Here is a 20,867-nt window from a genome sequence, read left to right on the forward strand (position 1 = left end):
GATAGACTTCCTTTACATTTCAAAAAAGTAGATAAAATATCATGCAATTTATTAAGTCTACAGAAAATGGGGTTTTCTAATCTGTCCAGCTCATCAAACTGCTCCAATGGGCCTTCTTTACTGATGCAAGTTATGACTGTATAAACTTAAAGCTTGTAGCCACAAGAAGCGCCAAATGCGTCACAGCAACAGAAACTGGGGGAATTTATCAAGACCGGTGTTCAGTATGCTGGCCTTGATAATCCCTGCACCAGTGGAGGATGAACTTTACTTCTGAAGATGCACATGCCTTGTCATAAATCAGGGGCATCCTCCGGAGGTGGGGGGGGGAGTTAGTCTGGGCCAGTAGTCTTACCAAAGCAAGTCCGCTTTTAGTAAAGTGGTGAGGGAGGTGAAAAAGAGAAAAAAATATTTTTATTTTATTTTTTTGCATAAAACTCTACTTTGCAATAAAAATTGAGATGTTCTTCCTGCTTTGAACTCCAGAAATCTGCTATACAAAGCATGTTAGATGTAAATTTTGTAACTGTATTCCCACAATGGTCTGCCAACAAAAGGTGCAACCCCACTGACCAGCAGCCATTGTGTGAGAGTACACAACTCCTGCCACCTGGGGGGTGATGCCTGGGGGGTTCTCTATTCACCACAGAGCACAGTGTGAACACAGCCTTGTAGTATCTGCCATATGGCCCCTACACGAGACTTTCCTTTGGACACAGAAGTCGCACAACTTGAACCATCCAATGTGAATGTGTTGCTAGCTGCGGGCACAGTGTGATGTTTTTTCTTTACTTCCCTCCTTTTTATCTTCCACAAGAGCTCTTAGTCTCTAGGCCCCTGTAATGGGCTCCTCAGTGAGGCGGGGGCTCTGCTCACAACACAGCAGGTAGCTGTTTACACGTTACCGCCTCAAACAGACGACCGACCATACTAAAACAACAAGGACCATAGCGGTAGTGAGAGGCGGGGGAGGGCCACAGCTGAGCGGCACGACTGAAGGGGGAGCGCTGTCCCTTCAGCAGAGGGGGTCGCTGCTTTGTCGGGTGGCCTCAGGCGCCCCTGTGCAGGAGACTCGGGCATGTATCTATTTGCAGGCAGGGCCCAGACAGACAGGCGCTTTATTAAATGCCGGCAAACAGCCAACACCAGGTAGCACTGCCCCTTTAAGGCGCGTTCCACACACGACCCGAATACGCGCAACCCATCGAGTCGAAACAAAAGATTCTTCAACTGACGTCATCACTGCTCCTCCCACAAACTGGCTGGAGTGGGCGGGGCATAACGTGTGACCAATGGGCATCCGCTGTTTTCCCCTACGGCTGTGGGTGGAGCTCAGTAGTAAAGAGGCGTGGGACGCAGACTTTGCGTTCCACGGCTGGAAGGAGGCCGCGCTGTGCGGCGCGCTCCCGTAGTGCTGCTCTGTCTGGATCGCTTGTGGTCGCGCAGTTAGTGGTCGCTGTGCGGTGGTTACTATGGCGGAGCTGCCGGCCTTTTTCATCGTCACCATCAACATCCTTCTTCTCAGTGGCGGCCCTAGTCTGACAAATGGTGAGTGAAGGGGCTTTATGTATGGTTCCGGGCGTACAGAAGCCTGGTGTCCGCGGAGAACGGGAGGAGGTGGAGAGTGCAGACATTGAGGAAGGGGAGGAGGAGGTTACCTATACATACACAGTGCATACATGATTGAGTGCTGACGGCTGGGCTGCATGGGCTATAGTAATGGCTGATGTTGTGAGCAGAAGCTGGACGTGATAGATGAGATCGAGAGGGACTGCTGTTTGTATAAGGAGGGAGCAGGCAGCGTGGATGGAATGGCATAGGGGATGGTGTATGGGAGAGGGGCAGCAGGCAGTATGAATGGAATGGCAGAGGGGATGGCATATCAGAGGGGCAGCAGGTATAGGGGGATGGTGTATGGCAGAGGGGGAGCAGGCAGTATGTATGGGAGAGGGGCAGCAGGAAGAGGGGAGGGAATATGGGAGAGGGGCAGCAGGTAGTGTGGATGTTTGAGAGAGGGGATAGTGTATGGGAGAGTGGTAGCAAGCAGTATGTATGGGAGAGGGGCAGAGGGGAGGGAATATGGGAGAGGGGTAGCAGGTAGTGTGGATGGTGTATGGAAAAGGGGCAGCAGGTAGTGTATATAGTGTGTAAGAGAGGGGCAGAGGGGATGGTAGAGGGGTAGCAGGTAGTGTGTATGGAAAAGGGGCAGCAGGTAGTGTATATAGTGTGTAAGAGAGGGGCAGAGGGGATGGTAGAGGGGTAGCAGGTAGTGTATATGGAAAAGGGGCAGCAGGCAGTGTATATAGTGTGTAAGAGAGGGGCAGAGGGGATGATATATGGTAGAGGGGTAGCAAGCGGTGTGCATGGCAGCAGCCAGATGGTGTATGGGAGAGGGGCAGTAGGCAGTTTAGCTGATAAATGGAAGAATAATCACAAACTGTGTGGATGGCAGGGGAGGGGGACAGCAGGCAGTGAGGGTGGGATGTGGGTGATAGTAAACAATGTGGATGGTATTGTATGAGCTTTATTGGTGCTAATCTTTTATCTAATATTCTGACCTGGTGATATCCGTGTGTCTGACAATTATTTTCAGTGTAAACTATATTTATTCTGTTGAATTTAAACCAAAGCCTGGTTAGATTTTCTGAATTAGTGAGTGATGAATAAATGGATACTGGCAGTCTTAGTTTACAAAAAGTCTTGTACTGGGTTTTCAGAGCAAGTATTGCTGGGCCCCTTGTTTGTTACAGAATATATCACTGCTGTATGCCATGTGCAAAGTCATTTCTGTCATCGGTGTTTTTATTGGTTTTTGAGACGTGGATTAAACAGAGTCTTAGCAGTAAATTGTTTCTAAACCTAACCCCAGCACCTTATAGAGGCGATTCTGCAATTCTAAAGATACCTCTGTTATTCAGCCTAGAAGCCCCATTTTCATGTACATCACTGTTGTATTCATATGCAAGTGGGGAGTAAAGTGCTGAGACTCGAGGCCAGGTCAGCTAAGAAATAGACCCAAAGCAATTTCCTCCTTATTTCCTCCTTATTTACATGTAAATAATTTGGCGATTTACATGAAATTAGGGCTTCAAAGCTGAATAACAGAGGCTTGGATAGAAACTATAGAATCGCCTCTACATGATACTGTGGTTAGGTTGCTAACCAATGTACTGGTATCACACTCCCTTTAATTATACAAAGATTGCCCTTTATTTTTTTGTGGTCTGAGTTTACTGAACGTACTTTATAGTCAGCAGATTATCAAATGTTCTGAAGTATAGGATCGTCATAGTATAGTCATAGCTATATAAAATGTCACAGTAAGGGCAGAGAATATCCAGAAAAACAAAACGAAGGTCCAATATAAACTAATTGCTACCACTTGTGAGATTTCAGCATTATTTGTACACTGATGTATGAAGAAGACCCCTGAAAGTGACAGAACTCTAAAGAGACTGTCCCCTCCTGAGGTGTAATGGTGTTTTAGTTTTATCCAGTATTCATTTAAAGTTCTTTTCTTTAATGAAATATGTTTTATAGAAATTCCTAATCTACTGGATGTCAGATTGAGTGAATTTCACTCTCCTGATTTGATACAACGTGACCTTACTTGTATTTGCAAAGGGAAAGAAATCCTATTCGCTGTGTGTAAACAAGTGTATTCCCATATGTTCCAGTTATATGGCGCCAACATACGGTATACTGTCAGGGATGTTTTGTAGGATATAATTAGCCTGATACAATGTAGCGATTGATCTCTTAATTTTCACAATGTCTTCTGTGTAATGTATGTTTACATGGGTGGTTGGTGATCTGCTGAACTATTATCAGGAATTTGCTGTTATATCTATATGTGGACAGTGAAAATATTGAACAGTGTGGTACTATATTTTACTGCCAATAAGAAGCACTGTGTGTGTGCTAGCTCCTTATATGAGTATACTAAAATACATATATTAGAATGCTGGGTGTGCTTGTAAATGTGGCATCCTTTGCTGGGATTTTACATAAAAATGATTGTAGCAGGTGCTTATCCTTAAAATCAGATATTCTGTTGTCTGCCTTCCCTTTAAACCGCACTTAGTGCTCTAGTAGCTGATACTTGACAGCATTACATGGGTTGGCCATGAGATCAGGCTGCCTACAGCAATTTGAGACTTAATTTTGATGATGGATCCCAGCTAAGGCCAGAGCAGACAGACACATTTTCGCAGCTGTCATACCAGGCTTTTAAGATATCACAGTTACACTTTTTTTTTTTATCCCTTTAAATGTACATAAATGTAAAGCCCCCCCCCCCTCTTCCCTATGGGATTTGTACATTTTGAAATCAGATACAACCTTTTCAATGCTGGTTGTTGTCATTTTCCAAAAAATAAAAAAGTGTATGCCCAGGGCAATTTGCTTCAAGTGCAAGGATTTGTAAGGGACTATGAAAACAGCAGTGATATGTCTGGTATTGTAACGCATCCTGGTACAAGTAAAAGGAGCTGAACTAAAGAAAGAGAAGTAATCTTTGGAGCATCCATTGCTGGTATTCCTCCGTTTCATCTATTCCCATGCTAAAATAATGGCGAAATAACAGGGAACAATAGTTTACATGCTTCTGCATAGAGATGTAAGGCTGTACTCTCATGGCTTCCATTCTTAAAGGGACCTTTTTTTTTCTGACTAACACGTAGGAATAGACTTAAGAAAGGCTATTCTTCTCCTACCTTTAGAAGTCTTCTCTGCGCCGCAGTTTGGTAGAAATCCCGGTTTTCTTCAGTATGCAAATGAGTTCTCTTGCAGCACTGGGGGTGGGCCCCAGCACTCAAGCAGCACTGGGGCGTCCGCAATGCTGCAAGAGAACTCTCCAGCGACGCCTCTATCTTCTTCTGGAACGCCCTCTCCCTGTATCTTCTTCCGTCCTGGGTTTCAACCTTCCAGGCCTTGGGAAGAGCTGACTGCGCATGCCAGCGGCCACAAGAAAATGGCTGCTTACTCAGTAAGCTGTGTAAGCGGCCAGTGCTGCAAGAGAACTCATTTGCATACCAAAGAAAACTGGGATTTCTACTGTCAGGAACGCCCTTCTGACTGTAAAGAGCTACAGTACCGGCACCACTAGCTCTTTACCCGGGGCACAGATCGGGAAAGCCGAAAGTGCGCTGAATTCAGCGCACTGTCGGCTTTCCAGCTGTATATAGAACTGCCTGTGCCCAAACCCATGGAAGGTCCTCTTTAAGAGTATCCCAACAATCCCCAGTGGATTGGTAGAATTGGATATATTTTTGTATTTTGCCTATATTTTGAATTTCAATATAAGAAATGGATAGCTGTGTCAGATGTCAGCAGAAAGAGTAATGGGGCATGCTAGATTTCTGCTTGCCCGATTCTTTCTTTCATGCTGCTGCCAGGAGATTCTGTTAGCAGTTGTTTCCTTATTAACATGAATGACTGGCAGAGCCAAGTGTGCATGTTGACAGTGTGGTCCAGAGACATAGCTGTCAGCCAGACGAGCAGTCAGCCCTGGTATATGGCTGGCTTTTAATGTTGGTGAGGCAGTAATTGCTCATTGCCATCCACTGCAAAACAACATTCTCATTTCCTGAAATATTAAACTGGTATCTAAGGCACATACAACGCAACGCAAGAAGTGTTAATAGTTAGGCATTGTGAAATGTCATTAAATAAACATTCTGTTAGATTTTACTTAAATGTGTTCTGCCAAGATATGTAGGAGTATACCTTCGTATTAGCAGCAGCCTGCTCCTCGAATGGGGAGGTAGTGTTCTGGAGCCAGAGAAATAACCAAGTCGCTGATAAGATTTATAGCCCTCTTTTCTAATAATTGGTCCAGGCATTGGGCTTCAGGTATAAAACCTGATTTTTGACAACATTGCAATATATTCAAGATAATTGTTTCTGATTCCCATCCACGTGTAAAAGGCTTACTTGTTGAGTGTACTGGCAGTAGGAGTATGCTTAATGAGTGTGAGTCTTCATTCCTGTGCTACAAAAATGTAAAGTGTGAACTGGGCCTTCTGGAAGTGACCGTGTGGAGTGAAACTGTCTAAGAAAAACTAATATTGATCTTTGAGTTTTTCCCATAGATACTTGTGATTGTCTGACAGCACCTTATACATATGATGGTTTGTTCTAGGGGATTTATGATGTCTGTGTTAATAGTGGACTTAATGCGCACCTAATGATTTTATTGGGTACGTGTAGATGGTCGTTCGGAGACTCCCTGTTTTGCAGACCACAGATGCCCATTAAAGTTTGTGGGCTTGTGAAAAACCATAGAAAAGTATGGGAAAGGATGAAAAAACAGGGTCATGTGCTGTCCCTGGTTAACATGGACATCACATATCCACGGAAAACAGACATGTGAACGAAGCCTAAGGCTACATGCACATGACTGTGATTAAACGGCATGGACAGCATATGGATGACATCCTGTGCTGCCCATGCCTCCACATCCCCATTCACTACTCTCGGTGAACCAGAGACAGGAATAGGACCGTTCCTGAACATTGCCCCGGGTTCGTGATACTACACAGGCGTGTGTATGGGGCCATGGAAATGAATGGATCAGTGTGCTTGCAGTGAAAACCTTCACAGCCGTGTGCATAAGCTCAGGGTCTGGTAAATTTTGGTAGTTTTTTTTTCTACATATGAAGGTAGTGTTCAGTTTCCAGTATACGGCATGGTGTTGCACACATGACAACATATTTAAAAAGATTGCAGACTGGAAATGTTCATAAAATCTGATGAGAAGTGGTGTTTAGGCTATTTACATTCTCTTGTTTAGCTTCGGGTATGAACAGGATCCATGATAATATCTGCAGAGCTGGTACCTAGGAAGGATGTGAGGCCTTTGATGTCTCTATTGGTTTTGAGGGTTTACTGAGTTTGTTTGGCTGCTGCTCTCATGACATGTTTGCTGTAGTGTTTTCATGTGTTTGTCATATTGTGACTGTGTATTGCATTTCCTCTTATGGCCATTACAAATTTCTGAATAAATTGGTAACTTTGGGGTGTGTCCCCACACAGTCTGACAGCACAGTACTATATAGGAATACGTCCCCCTTAGAACGTGATTGGTAACACCCAGTTGTCAGTTTATTCAAACAGTTCTAGGAGGAACAGCAGAGGAACAGCACTACACTGTGCTCTAAGAGATGCTCAAGAATTCTTTAAAGGGCTCTCTCAGCAAAATTATGCTGTATGAGCCCCACATATGCCTGAATAGCCTTTAAAAAGGTTATTCAGGCCCTGCTAATCTTATTTTGCCCCCTCCCCCGTTTTAAGATAATACCCTAAAAATGATTATTCAAATGATACTTACCCGTGGGCGGTCGTGCGCTGTCGGACGTCATCTTGCTGTCACTCCTTCCTCTTCTTTCTTCTACCAGCGACGCCCTCCTGTCCTCGCTCTTCCAGGCCTCGATATTCTTTTCTTCCGGAATGAAGAAATTTGCAAGCGTGCTGCATATGCGCAGCATGCTCGCGTAGTTCTAAGGGGTGTTTAGAACTACAACAAAAATGGCACTGGAGCGTGCGCAGAAGCGCACCGGAGTGAGCGATACTGCGCATGCGCGGGATTTGAACATAACCCACCAGGAGAACAGAAGATCAAGGCATGGAAGAATAAGGACAGGAGGGTGTCGCTGAAAGGAGAGGAAGGCATGACAGCAAGATGACATCCGACCGTGCACGACCACCCACTGTGCACGGTAAATATCATTTGAATAATCGTTTTTAGGGTATTATTTTAAAACGGGGGGGGGGGGGGGGTTAAAATAAAATTGGCATTGCCTGACTAGCCTTTTTAAAAGCTATTCACGTATATATGGGGGGCTCATACAACATAATTTTGCTGATAGAGCCCCCTTTAATGTGGAATAGCAATACTTATACGAATGATTGAATGATGATATAAAAATGATAAAGGCACATCAGGAGAGGTCTCAGGTAAATTTTATTTGCAACATAAATCAATAAATATATAAATGGATAAAATTCACTAGAAATGAGAAGAAAATAATTAGATATTTCCCTTTGCCTTCAGATTCTGACTAATAAATGCCTATAACGTCTTAAGAGACCCGCAGTAGAGGGAGCAAAGATAGCAAAAGTGGATTTTTCTTTCATTACTGCTCTATAGAAATGTCATGAGTCGATCATATATAATACCTGTTATTCTATATCCCAGTTTACCTCCTGTTTGCAAAAGAAGAAACTAAATAGACTAGAACTGTGAGCCAGACGTACAGCATGGCAGTAGGTATAAATATACAGCTTCAGTTCTTCATCTGAATGCAGGTGACCCTGAAGGATTTTCACAAGACCGTGTACATCAAATGTAGTCACTCAGCAGCTCCATTACATAGTAGTCATGTACATAAAATGACATTTATTATATATTCTTACAAAAATACAAGTAGATATGTCTTTGACACATGACATGAGTTCCTAGTATGCTGACCCACTATTGATGGACTGTGAACTTTTCACTGTATTTAGCACATTGTAGCCACCGATTTTCAAGGTGAGACTTTATTAATATATTTTTCTGTATTGCTTTCACGCCCTTTAGAGGTACGCTTTAGGACCTCATTTACCTCTCCTAGTTTTCTGTAAAAGAGGAGACTAGAACTTTTTCACGTTTTAATAAAATGCCTATGTATAAATGATCAATTTTTCAATTCAAGTGACTAGGTTCTTGCCTTGTATACTTTGAAAAGGTGATTGAGATTCGACTGAGTCCGACATTTGTAGGCCCCATCAGATCAGCTGTTTCAAGAGACTGCAGCAGTTGGACAAGCACTGCAACCTCAACACTGGAAACCATGCACCGCATTGTACATTGTATAGTGGCTGTGCTTTGTATTGTATCCGAGCCCCATTCACTTGAATGGGACTGAGCTGTAAACTGGCCATGTGAAGTCTCATTGCCTGTGAAGCAGTATTCAGATTGTGGCTGTCACTTCACATGGGGGACCTAAGTGTTGGACTCCACTGGTTCCTCAGGTCGTCAATTGAAGATCCAGGATCCTATCTAAAGGATAGGTTATCAGCCTTACAAGTCCAGGAAACTCTTTTCAGCCTGTTTAAGGTTATAAATGTACTTCCACTATGATGTGATTTTGGCAGTACATCCTGGTGTTACTGGCTCCTACTGATATACTAGGCCTCAGGTCCCAGGCAATGTGAATAAATGGCAGAAAGCGAGCGCAGAACGCTCCGAGCCATCAGCTCGGTTTGATTTTTCTTGTTATAAATGCCTTGTGCCTAGGCAGAACAATAATGTTAATTCTTTCAATTTGCCGAGGTTTTTTAGGGTCATATGGGGTGCACCTGCAATCGTCTGGTTTAATGAGGCCGCCTATCTGGTGTCGAGACTGGAGTAGCACCTGCATGTCTTTCATGCTCACTTGCTAAGGGCGATATTCCTCTTACCATAAATACCATACTCCATAACTTAGCAGAACAAAGCGCCCATTCTTTGTCTGGAAACCTGACGTTCAAACATGTCAAAACAGGTCCCTGAAGGTTGGGTTTCATAGGCAGAGCAGACACACAGCCATGATCTATTGACTAGAAGTTGGCTGGAATCTGGAGGGCAGATGTTTACTTGTGTATTGTGATTTACTGGAGTACAGTAACTGCAGACTGAATGCAAGAGCAGTTCCTATTTAAGGCATGTGTATGTGGTATGTTCTCTAAATGTGGCTTGATGTATAGGCTTATCTCGCATACCATCTTCAGTCTCCTGTCTGCTGATTCCTGTCCCACAGACACGTCTGGCCAGACCGCTCCCTGGTGCATAAGAGCACGCAGAGAGGAACGTTCTTGCCTTGGTGTATCCATTTCAGTCATTGATCAGCGCTTGATGTATTGGCTCTGTTGATATGTGGATAGGACATAAAAGGTAAACATGCAAACTAATGCAGCGTAATTTCCTGTTGCAGAATATCCAGCCTGTGCCGCAATGTCAGCAATGTTACCTGCAATGTAATTACAATAAACACCTATGAACCTCGCCGCAATCTTTAATTATTTTGCTGATGTTATTGAAAACAAAGGCGATCTATTCTAGGATGCGACAATGCTTATTGCTATATAGCAGGAGCTATCGATGATCTCCTGTTTGTTTGTGTTGATATACTGTAGCTCATGTATCACGGCTGATCAGTAACCTATTGTTTCATGTATTTATGAATTGTACATCTACAGTATGAGCCGTCTATTTATTTGGCTTATGCCAACATGCTAGTGCTGAGAGATTGATGGGCATGCAAAGGGTCTGCTGAAATATATTCCAGGCCGAGTCAGGCTGCAGGCAAAGCAATTAGTTTTGGCTAATGTTACATTCGTCACCAGCACGTTGAAGGTGTAATCCGGTACTACATTCTAGGCCACATTTTACTAGCTCAGATTTTATGAAAGGCCTTTATACTTCTTAAACAATGGTCATTTAGTATTCAACTAAATGTAAAAAGTCTAAAATAAATGTACTAGAAGGATTTTGTTATATTATCCAACTCTGTTCATTTTTTCCTCATCGGCCCTCTAAAGTCTGACTAATATCTGATTGGGATGAAGCTTGCTGCAGCAGAAATACGCTCAGTGCTCTATGTAATGTTTCAATAGCCCTGCCCTTAAGCAGTCTGTCTATAGCCGCTTGTTTCTACTGGTAACACCCTCTGACCAATATTATAGGACTTCTCAGGGAAAATGGCTGGTATACATGGTATGTAAAAAAACAAACAAAACAAAACAAAAAAACCCTGAAATCTGTGGCAGGAAATCTGAGCTTGATTGGGTGAAGTTTTAGGGTGCCCATACAAGTTTGGTAGTTGTTTGCCAAACATTTGACTGGCAGCTCTTCCTTCTGTCTTTTTTTTTTTTTTTTTTTTTTGTACACATACACACTCAGGCCTGGTTCACACCTTTGTTCGGTATCCCTTTCGGGTAGTCCGCTTGGGGACCCCACAAACGCAATACCAAACGCAATGAAAAGCGGATGGCTAAGAAACCACACCAACTACATGGACTATAATGCTTCCGCACGAAATGTGCTAAGAGAACAGTGCAGCTTGCACTTTTCCCTGAACAGAATTCTGAACGCAGATGTGAATTAGACCTCAGTTCGACCAAGTATGTATTTGTTCACAATGGATAGGCCGCAGCCACGGATCTCTCCATCTCCAGGGAGAACAAAAGGATTGGGAGAGGGCTGTGGAGTCAGTAGGCCAAACCAACTCAGACTCCTTTGTAAATGGCTGACAACCACGGTCAGCCAGAAGTAGTAAAAATCCTCTGATTCAAATTTAAATCTGGAACAAATTATGCATCTAATTAATTATGCAATATTAATAATTTTTTAAATATAATTAAGTCAGTCAAAGATTGGTCCCATCTATGCCTATACCGCACCACCACGCTAGTTCATTGCCTGATCTGTCATTCACCCCGCAGGATCTCGTACACATAATGTAGTCTTGTTGAAATCTGGGAGGTTTGGCAGACTTTTCTTTTAATTTGTTGGGGGACCTTTAGGAGCCATAAAATGAGACATCAATTCCAAAAGTTAGTTTCTAGCAGTAAAGATCTGATTTGATTTCCCTTCTGGGATTTGTCCCATCTTGTCTATATTGTATTTTTTGGCAGAGTTTTACAAATAAGAAAGCAGGAAGGGTTTGGATGAATGAAATACTTGTTGTGTCCCAAAAAGATCTGATCTAGTTCAGTTTATATCCTATCTGCTGGAGAATTATGTTTTTCACTCCTTAAGGCTAAGGCCCCACGTTGCAGAAATGCAGCTTTTTTTTGTTCCAGGTTTTGCTGCGTTTTTTTGAGCTAAAGCCAATATTGGCTACAAAAGGAATAGGAAATATATAGGATGTTCCTATATGTCTACCTTGTGCTCAATCCACTCGTGGCTTTGGCTTAAAAAGCTGAGTTTTTGGAACGTAGGGCCTTATCCTAAGCATTTTATGATGTACTTTTTGTTTTCATTTTGTTACACTTTAAATTAAAAAAAAAAAAATTTCTCTTGCTGTGGATTTTAAAGTATTATGTGGCTGCGGCACTTTTTACCTTTAAAAAAAAAAAATACTATGTAAATTCAGTTTTACGTGAATGGTCTTGATAAAATACATGACTACTTTCCACCATACATCTGATATCTAATCACCAGGCCACCTCCTTTTCAGAAAGGGTCTTTGTGAATGAGTCAAATCCGTATTGTTTTTATTGATGGATTCAAGCTTAGGGAGCATTCACACGATGTGACGCTCCGCTCATTCTGAACGTAAAATTTGTTCATAATGAGCGCGTAACAAGCAGCTCCCATTGATTTGAATGGGTGCCAGCATACGCGCGCTACCCATTGAAATCAATGGGCGGCTTTTTCCTCCTATTGCTTTTAATGTAATACGCGTGTATGCCGGCATCCATTCAAATCAAAGGGAGCTGCTTGTTACACGCTCGTTCTGAACGAATTTTACGTTCAGGATCAGCGGAGCGTTACATCGTGTGAATGCTCCCTAAAGGTGTAAACAGAGTAAGAAAGAAAAAAAATTCTAATATAATTTCTTGTACTTTTATCTTCTGTTTACACAGAAGTAAACCACATTTGGATGGGTGGGGAAGGGAGGGGGTCTGAATACCAAGGGTTAATGGTGTTATGTTTGTAAATGTTCGTCTCATTTTAGCAGAAAACCTGTCTGCTGGAATCACGTAACATCACAGAGCGCTCAATGCACGCCACTATTGTTACAGCTCATACCTCACCGGGGAAAGAATGCAGGCGCTTTTCCAGAGCACAAATGTATTGTGCAACCTCTCTAAAGTAATGGGTAGAGGTTGAAAATAAAGAAGGCCCAGACAATATGTAGATAGAAAGAAATGTTTTCCGCCAGCCAAAGCTAGAAAAGACTATTCAGTGAATGTATAACAAACTCTCTGTATATTGTACATCTGCGCATTCACACTGGCAGCTTGTGAGGTCCTCTTTGAAGCCACGCCGCAGTCTGATGTGCATGAATTGGTCAGTCACACTTGGACTTAGAAATAATATGCCTAGGATCACTGTTCTTAATGTACTTGGTTACTGTCAGAAAATGGGAGTCTTATCTACATTCATAGGTTGAAAAGCTTACAGACCTAGTCGTTGTCACTGGTGAGAGTCCATTGCAGTGTTGGTCTTCCGCAGGGTATACAGCACCGCAGCAGTGCACTTATTTCTGTGTAATGAAAATTTGCTGTAATTTAACTCTGTATGTAAAAAGTGGCCTCCCAAAAGGGGTTACAAATCTATAGGAAGGATACTGTTAACATACTGTATAGGTGTGATCCATTTAACGTGGAAAATGCTATCCAGTCTTCAGTGATCTAGAAAATCGTGAAATACAGTATATAACTTATTACATCAGGGAGCTCAATCTGTGGCCTCTCAGTCTACATCTGTCTCACAAAACCATTTTGAGTGTCTCCAGACTGCTAAAGCAGCAGCTGCTAGCGGACCTCATTGACTATAATGGGGTCTACCATTTTCAAATTGAAGGTGGTGGAGAGAAAACGCTCCTGTGCAGGACTTTTCTCTCCAAAAATTTTTGGCATTTTTTGTGACAGAGTCTTCAACAGAGCATCTGGCGCAGATGTGAACCCATGCTTATAAATGTTTGGAATCTTAAAAAGTCATATTTAAAGGGATTCTACCATTAAAATCACATGTTTTGTAGATCACACTTCGGAATAACCTTAAGAAAGGCTATTCTTCTTCAACCTTTAGATATCTTCTGCGGGCCGCCATTCGGTTGAAATCCCGGTGTTCGTCTGTATGCAAATGAGTTCTCTCGCAGCACTGGGGGTGCCCCCAATGCTGCGAGAGAACTTTCCAGCACCGCCTCAATCTTCTTCAGGAACGGCCTCTCTGCTCGTCGTCTTCCAGCGCTGGGTTCAAACTTGTAGGCCTCGGGCAGAGCAGAGAAGATATCTAAAGGTAGAGGAAGAATAGCCTTTCTTAAGGTTATTCCTATGTGTGATCTACAAAAAATGTGATTTTAATGTTAGAATCCCGTTAAATTATTCTAAGGGCTAGTTCACACGGGGGCAAGGAGGCGGATTTTGACAGCAGATTTCGCCTCAAAATCCGCCTCCATACAATGGTGGTCTATAGAGACCACTAGCATTCTTTTTTCCGCTAGCGGCAACATGTCACTAGCAGAAAAAATAAGCGAGCTGTCCTTTCTTCAGGCGGATTCCACGGCTCGCTGGGCTGCAGCTTCCGCCTGGCGGCAGCAACCTCTGGGGTCGGCCCATTCATTTGAGCCAAATCCGGAGGGGAAAACCGCGACTGTCGTGGCAGGCGGGTTTTGACCCTAGAGTGATGCGGCTCCCTGCGTCACTCTTGGTGCCAGAATCCGCCCCCCGTGTGAACAAGCCCTTAGGGGCGAGGACAGCTTCAGCTTAGTCACATTTTCTACTAACTATTCCCACCTCTTGGACATGGCTGACCTCTTCCTCATGATGTCAGGGAGTTAGGGGGCAGTGAAGGAGATCATGCCCAGCTGAAGCTATCCTCACCCTCATGGCTACTTAGGATAATTTGCATACAACATTTTATGTTTTCCAACATTTATAACTTTACCGCAACGGAAAGGGAATTACTTCATCCTCCACATGATGGGGCCAGGTCATAGTGCTCTGCCCACCCTACCAATTCAGTCAGTATATTCTAAGTGAGTGGCACTGAAGTGGCACTGTGAACACCTTGAACACAACAGAATGAGTCAACATGTGTGCTGTGAACTTGTGGGCGTCTTAAACTTTAGCTCTGGTTCTTCCTGTTGGAAATAATTCTGTTCATTAGAGATTAGACATGTTAGAAGTCTCCTGTAGACACGAGCGGTGTGGGAATGGTATTTGTTAAAGGTCAACCATTAAAAGATACATTTTCCACAGACTTTGTACATGTAACTATAAGAAAAATGTATTGTGGAGGGGGCCACACGGTGGCTCAGTGGTTAGCACTGCAGCCTTGCAGCGCTGGAGTCCTGGTGTTCAAATCCCGCCATGGGCAAAAAACCATCTGCAAGGAGTTTGTATGTTCTCCCCGTGTTTGTATGGATTTACATCCCATATTCTAAAAAAAAGACATACTGATAGGGAAAAATGTACATTGTGTGCTCTATGTGGGGCTCACAAGCTACATAAAAAAAAAAAAAAAAAAAAAAAAATGTATTGTGGCGTTTTGGACCCCGCAATAAAGATCCTGTTCTCCAAAAAGTGTCCCCCTGAACCCTCCCTGTAAGTGAAGTGCTGGTGCACCGTTCTCTTCTTTTGGGCTGCTGTTGATAGCAGTCGGTCCAGGCAGTCCCAGCGGTCAGACGCTATCCTGTTGTAGGAGTAAGAGTTGGTTCACATCTGCATTTGTATTCCGTCCGGAAGAGTTCGCATGGGGAACCCCCAAACGGAATACCAAATGCAATTGCAGGCGTTAATGGGATCCGCGTGCTTGCCACCAGATCTCAGATCATAGAACATGCGGATAGGAAAGTAGTTCTCAATCTACTTTCCTGTCCACATGATTCGTGCGTGCGGCAAGCACACGGACCCCATTATAGTCTGTGGGGTCCGTGTGCTTTTACTGCACACCACTTGCCATTGCGTTTCCGTATTCCATTCAGTGGTCCACATGTGGATTTTCCCGAACGGAATACCAACGCAGATGTGAACGAGGGGTAACAGTGACACATTTGGAAATTGTGGAATCTCTTCCACAAGTTATTGGGAATAGGTTTATTACCAATTTACTGTTGACAGAATCCCTATAACTTTTGCACACTATGGCATAATCCATGAAATGGTGTAAATTAAAATCTATTTGTCGGACTTTAGTGGCCTCCAAACATGCGATGCACACTTCATGTGAGGGGTTGAAACTGTGTGAAAAGACTCAATGTTTTGTGTGTACTTATTCACCATTGTCCAAAAAATGTTCCTTTTCTATGTCAAAAAATGATTCTTAAATGATATGTCCCCCCACCCCCGCAGATGTCGGCATTAACAAGCAGGTGTTCCTAGTAAAGTGGCTGCTGGGTGTATATGGCATATCCTTGTGTTTTTCAGGTTCTCATTGATGCAATGACTCTTTACTCCGTAACGTTACCGGAGTGTATTATAACACGTTAGTCATAGCACAGCAAGCTTCATTACTAACATATACTGGGAAAAACCTGACGACCATAATTAATGAATGTGAACCAGCGTGTAGAATGTTACTTCATCTCACACTGTTCAAGAAATTTGACTTCATGTTCATTTCTGTTTCTTACCACTCATAAAATCTGCTCTCATCCCCCACATCTTCTTCAGTTGTGATGGGGACAGTAGAAGGCATTGAAATCTGTCCCTTCTTTCCTTGTAGAATCGGCTTTATTCACAGCCAAGTGTCTGAACTGAGCTGATGTGCTGCGAGATGTCCTGGAGGATAAAAACTCTCCACTTCACGCTTCACAATAAATATTAGACAAGTAGAAACGTGTCGCGAAGATGCATCCTGACACGCCGGCAAGAAGCCTCTCTGTCTTTTATTATTATCTTTGAATGCAAACTTTATACTTGTGAATTAAATGGCATTTCGGAGGCGGCTTACCACCCAGCAGGAATGTCTTTTATATTGGAGGAGATTTTTTTTTGCAGTTTTTTTTTTTATGTCTAGAGGGCTATTGATTGATATGGTAGTAATAAATTACATTTATCCTTAAACTTTTCTCTTCAGTGTCATTGTTAACAACTTTAGATAAATGGCACATTCAGCCATAGGGATGATTGTGAAGAGTACTGTATGTTCATTACCTGTATCATTTACTTTGCGTTTGCTATATATACCCTTTGTGATTTAGGATTGGAAGTGTTACCCTTCAGCACTGAAGGCATCCTAACTGATCATAGGGTCATGTGATGTACAGTATAATAGACTATGATAGTATATTATTATTGTGGATGACATCTTGCATAATCTTTTCCTCTGTCCTGTTAAAGGGGTTGTCCCTTCTCAAGGATCCTATCTAAACTGGTAGCGTGTGTAAATTGAAAACTTTTCCTACATATATTGCTTTTGCAATGCTGCTTTGTTTTCCTGCTATGTGAACTTATTCCTCCCATTGTTTTAACAGCGTTTCCATAACCACGGATCTTTGATATAGGACAAGTGATGTCACTCACTGTTAGCCACAGCTGTGCAGGAGAATCAGTTCAGCCAATTGCAGTTTGCTGATAAAGTCCTGTCTGTTATCTCTTTATGTAAACAAACAGATAACACCAAGTCCATTCATGTGCATATTATTTGATCTGCATAAGTATTGTGATACTTTATAGTGTCCTGTTCAGCAAGGAGTAGGGGAGAAATTCAGGAAGTGAGAAGACAGCAGGTAAAGCGGCTGAAAAACTGAGATGGGAAAACCCCTTTAATAGATTTGTCATCTGCTTTACAGTAGTCTCATGGACATAGCTGGAACTAGTTTAGAGCTGACTCATTGAAGTGTATGTGAGAGCTTTCTACATGTGCTTTGTGTAGGGAAAAGGAGGTAGATAAGTTGTGACATCTATTGTTATTGAATGTAATGATGACCAAGGGGTTGTATCTTAGGGGATTTTATCTGCTATTGTTATCCTGTCTGTTTTGCCGTAACATAAAGTGATTGCTGCAAGAAATTTCCATATTGTCTGTCGTTATTAGACTTGTTGCAGGGTTTGGCACTTAAAAATCTTGCACTGAGCTCCTGCTTGCTTTATACAGTTATCTCTGGATTTACAGACACATATAGCAGGTGCACTACTCCAAGAAGCCTATGTAGCCCTTGTCAGTAAGACTGAAATCCATATGCAGCGACAAAAGAGAATATAGAAGTCCTGTTAGCAGGACTTTGATCTAGGCAACCAGTTGTAAACAATCTAGCTATCTCTGTCAAACAGAACTTCAGCTATAAGTCGGAATATGATCCTTGAGATACCCCTTTAAATTGGCGTGCTGTGGAACACCTGTTATACATTTCAGTATGTTGTGTGGATTTTTTTTGTGCACATCTTTGTACTTTACAGTTCCTCAGCGCCTGATCTGCTAAACATACATCTGGTGTTTACATACCCTAAGGCAGGGATATAGTGCCATGCGTAGCCTGCTATAGATGTGCAAAGGATTGTTTGCATGCAGTCGTGTTATTAGAAGTAAAGCCCAGTTCACATCTGCGTTCAGTTTTCCGTTCAGGGCGTCCGCTGGTGGACATCTCCGAACGGACTACCGAACGCATTAAAAAGTAGTGAGCAATGAAAGAACACGGACCCATAGACTATAATGGGGTTCATGTGTTTTCCGTGCAGTGTCCGCCCTAATCTTGTGGAAAGGAAAGTAGTTCTTGAAGTGCTTTTCTCTCCACATGATTTGTGCGGAAAACACAGACACCATTATAGTCTATAGCAGGGGTAGGGAACGTACGGCTCTCCAGCTGTTGCAAAACTACAACTCCCAGCATGCATACTGGCTCTGCTGTTCTGGGAACTCCCATGGAAGTGAATGGAGCATGCTGGGAGTTGTAGTTTCACAGCAGCTGGAGAGCCAAAGGTTCCCTACCCCTGGTCTATAGGGTCCGTGTGCTTTTATTGCATTCATTATTCCCCAAATGGAATACAGACCGCAGATGTCAAACAGGCCTAATTCTGCTGCTGATCTTTACGTTAGACAGAGGGGGCTTGACCACTGTGTACCTTGGTGCCAAACAAAAAAAAAAAAAACTTTCATATTTTCAGAAGAGCATAGGTGAGTATTTTTACAGACCGCTTTAAAAGGCTCTTTCTTCTACTATACTTACAGGATACAATAGTGATGTCTTTTACTATATATTTCTTCATAGAGTACATTTCACTTTTTAGAGATCAGATTTAGTGTGTGCTCTACAGTATAAGTTGTGTAGCTCCTCTGGCTGGACTGAGGCTGTGTCATGTTACATAGGATATAAATAAGTTCAGAAGTTGGCTCCTTGTTAACTGTGTTTTGCCTAGTTCACACTGTGCTTTTTGCAGGATTTTTTTTAGCTTTGGCAGAATGGACAGCAGTGACTGGCTCTGAAAGAAACAAGATAACTAAAAGCTTACCGCACATTTGTGGTGCCACAGAAAACCACACCGCCACCTTTACCATATAAGGTGCAACGGAGTCCTGTGGGCTTGCGTTTTTGTAAATCGCAACATGTCAATTATACCTACAGAAACTCTGGCGTTTTCTATATAGGTTGTGAGAAGGCGACAGGCAGAGTGCTGGAATCGCGCTATATCAGCTGCAGGTTTCTGACCTATGTGTGGTCCAGTGCTGGTCTTGAGTAGGCCTCAGCACAGGTGTAGATCCTTGGCTCATTACTGGGCCAGAACAAGGCTACAGATCCAGGGATTGAGAGGAGGTGTATGGATCTGTCCTGTAATCCTGAGTCCGGTGAGACAATCTTGTCCTTGTTTTGTTTGTGTGGCTGATAGTAAGCCACACTTATAGTTAGGTTATTATTTATTTATTTAGTTAGTCGCTCGGACGAGCAGGATTCTTATTTTGTTTTTGCTTGAAGGGAAGGCTGTATTTTGTTTTGCTCATTTGTGCCTGAAGTCAAGGTTTATTTATCTTCCTGTTTTTCTAAATAAACCTCTTTGCTGCGTATTTCGTGTCCCTGTCTTTGACTGTTTGGGTCCGCACCACTGCTTCTACCGAGCTACCTTCCCCACAAGGTATAATAGAGGCAAAAACTCTGCGGACTTTCTGTGAAAAAAACGTTGCGTAAAAAATGCTATGCGTTTCTACCACTGTCTTTTCCACAGCTTTTTTTTTTTTTTGGGCTGAAACTCGCTACGTGGAACCTTAGCCCAAAAGTGTATTAATGGGAAAACCATATTGCACTCGGCATTGTTGTTGCAAACCTTTTTTTAGGTTGTGATTTGTCTTTGTAGAGGTCTGAGGAGGATTCAAGTGTGAGGGGCGGTCGCATGAAAAGCGTGTGCGTCCACTTACAGCCATATGGTAGTCAGTAGCCTTGTGTTAATGGGGTTTTCTCAGAAGCATTGCTTGCATTGGAGAAGTACCATACAACTACCTGGGTGCCTGAAACCTAAATAAATACAAATGAATAAAGACTGACAAGTAGTGCGACACATGATGAAATATTTATAGACTATTTGGCGTTTTTTCTCCTTACTGTCAGAAATTTTTAGTTTGGGCACGTGGTTCAATTTGTGTTAGGTGTGCAATAAATAAAAATTCCCCAGTTTATTTTTTTTCGGTTGTTATAAGAAGTAATATACCAGTTATTGGATATGCGCCTTACATCCAGTACTACACAGCTCTCTAACATACAAGAATAGATCTGTGCTTGTTTAGCCTATAGTAACATATTAGGAAATAGCATCGCCTTGTCTATCTGCCGGCAGGATTTCATCAATGTAAAGTGGTTGGGACTCCTTGATGGGAAATATGATCCGGCATATTTCCAGTAAACTGACTTGATGTTATGCAATCCTTTTGGTAAGCACACACGGATTATAAGCCTTATCACAATGTTCACTACTTGATAAATGTTTCTTGCGCAGGAAATACCATGTTAGTGATTTACTCATTTCCCTAAATAGGCCAAGAAGTCTGTGTCATTTCCATTGCTCACTATTCACCAAAAATACTACATTTTATTCCTATGAACTGCAGGAACATAATATACATGCTTGGCTTCACTTATGCCCTTGGCCAACAGCTATGTCTTCCTACTCTCCGATGCACTTGCACGCTTGATCAGATGTGCGTGCGCTTACAGCAGCACTGCTGGCTGAGACTTATCTCCAGC

General features: G+C 42.7%; 1 protein-coding gene across 1 annotated transcript in view; it reads left to right on the plus strand.

The window, feature by feature from the left end:
• The first annotated feature begins 1,378 nt into the window (after positions 1-1,378).
• Positions 1,379-20,867, plus strand: part of ACVR1B (activin A receptor type 1B) — a 35,275-nt gene continuing 15,786 nt past the window's right edge. The window contains exon 1 of the mRNA XM_075265500.1: positions 1,379-1,548. Coding sequence (XP_075121601.1) covers positions 1,473-1,548 — 76 coding nt within the window. The 5' untranslated portion in view covers positions 1,379-1,472. The remainder of the gene's footprint in view (positions 1,549-20,867) is intronic.

This window comes from Leptodactylus fuscus, chromosome 2 (assembly GCF_031893055.1).
Source record: "Leptodactylus fuscus isolate aLepFus1 chromosome 2, aLepFus1.hap2, whole genome shotgun sequence".
Taxonomy (NCBI): Eukaryota; Metazoa; Chordata; class Amphibia; order Anura; family Leptodactylidae; genus Leptodactylus; species Leptodactylus fuscus.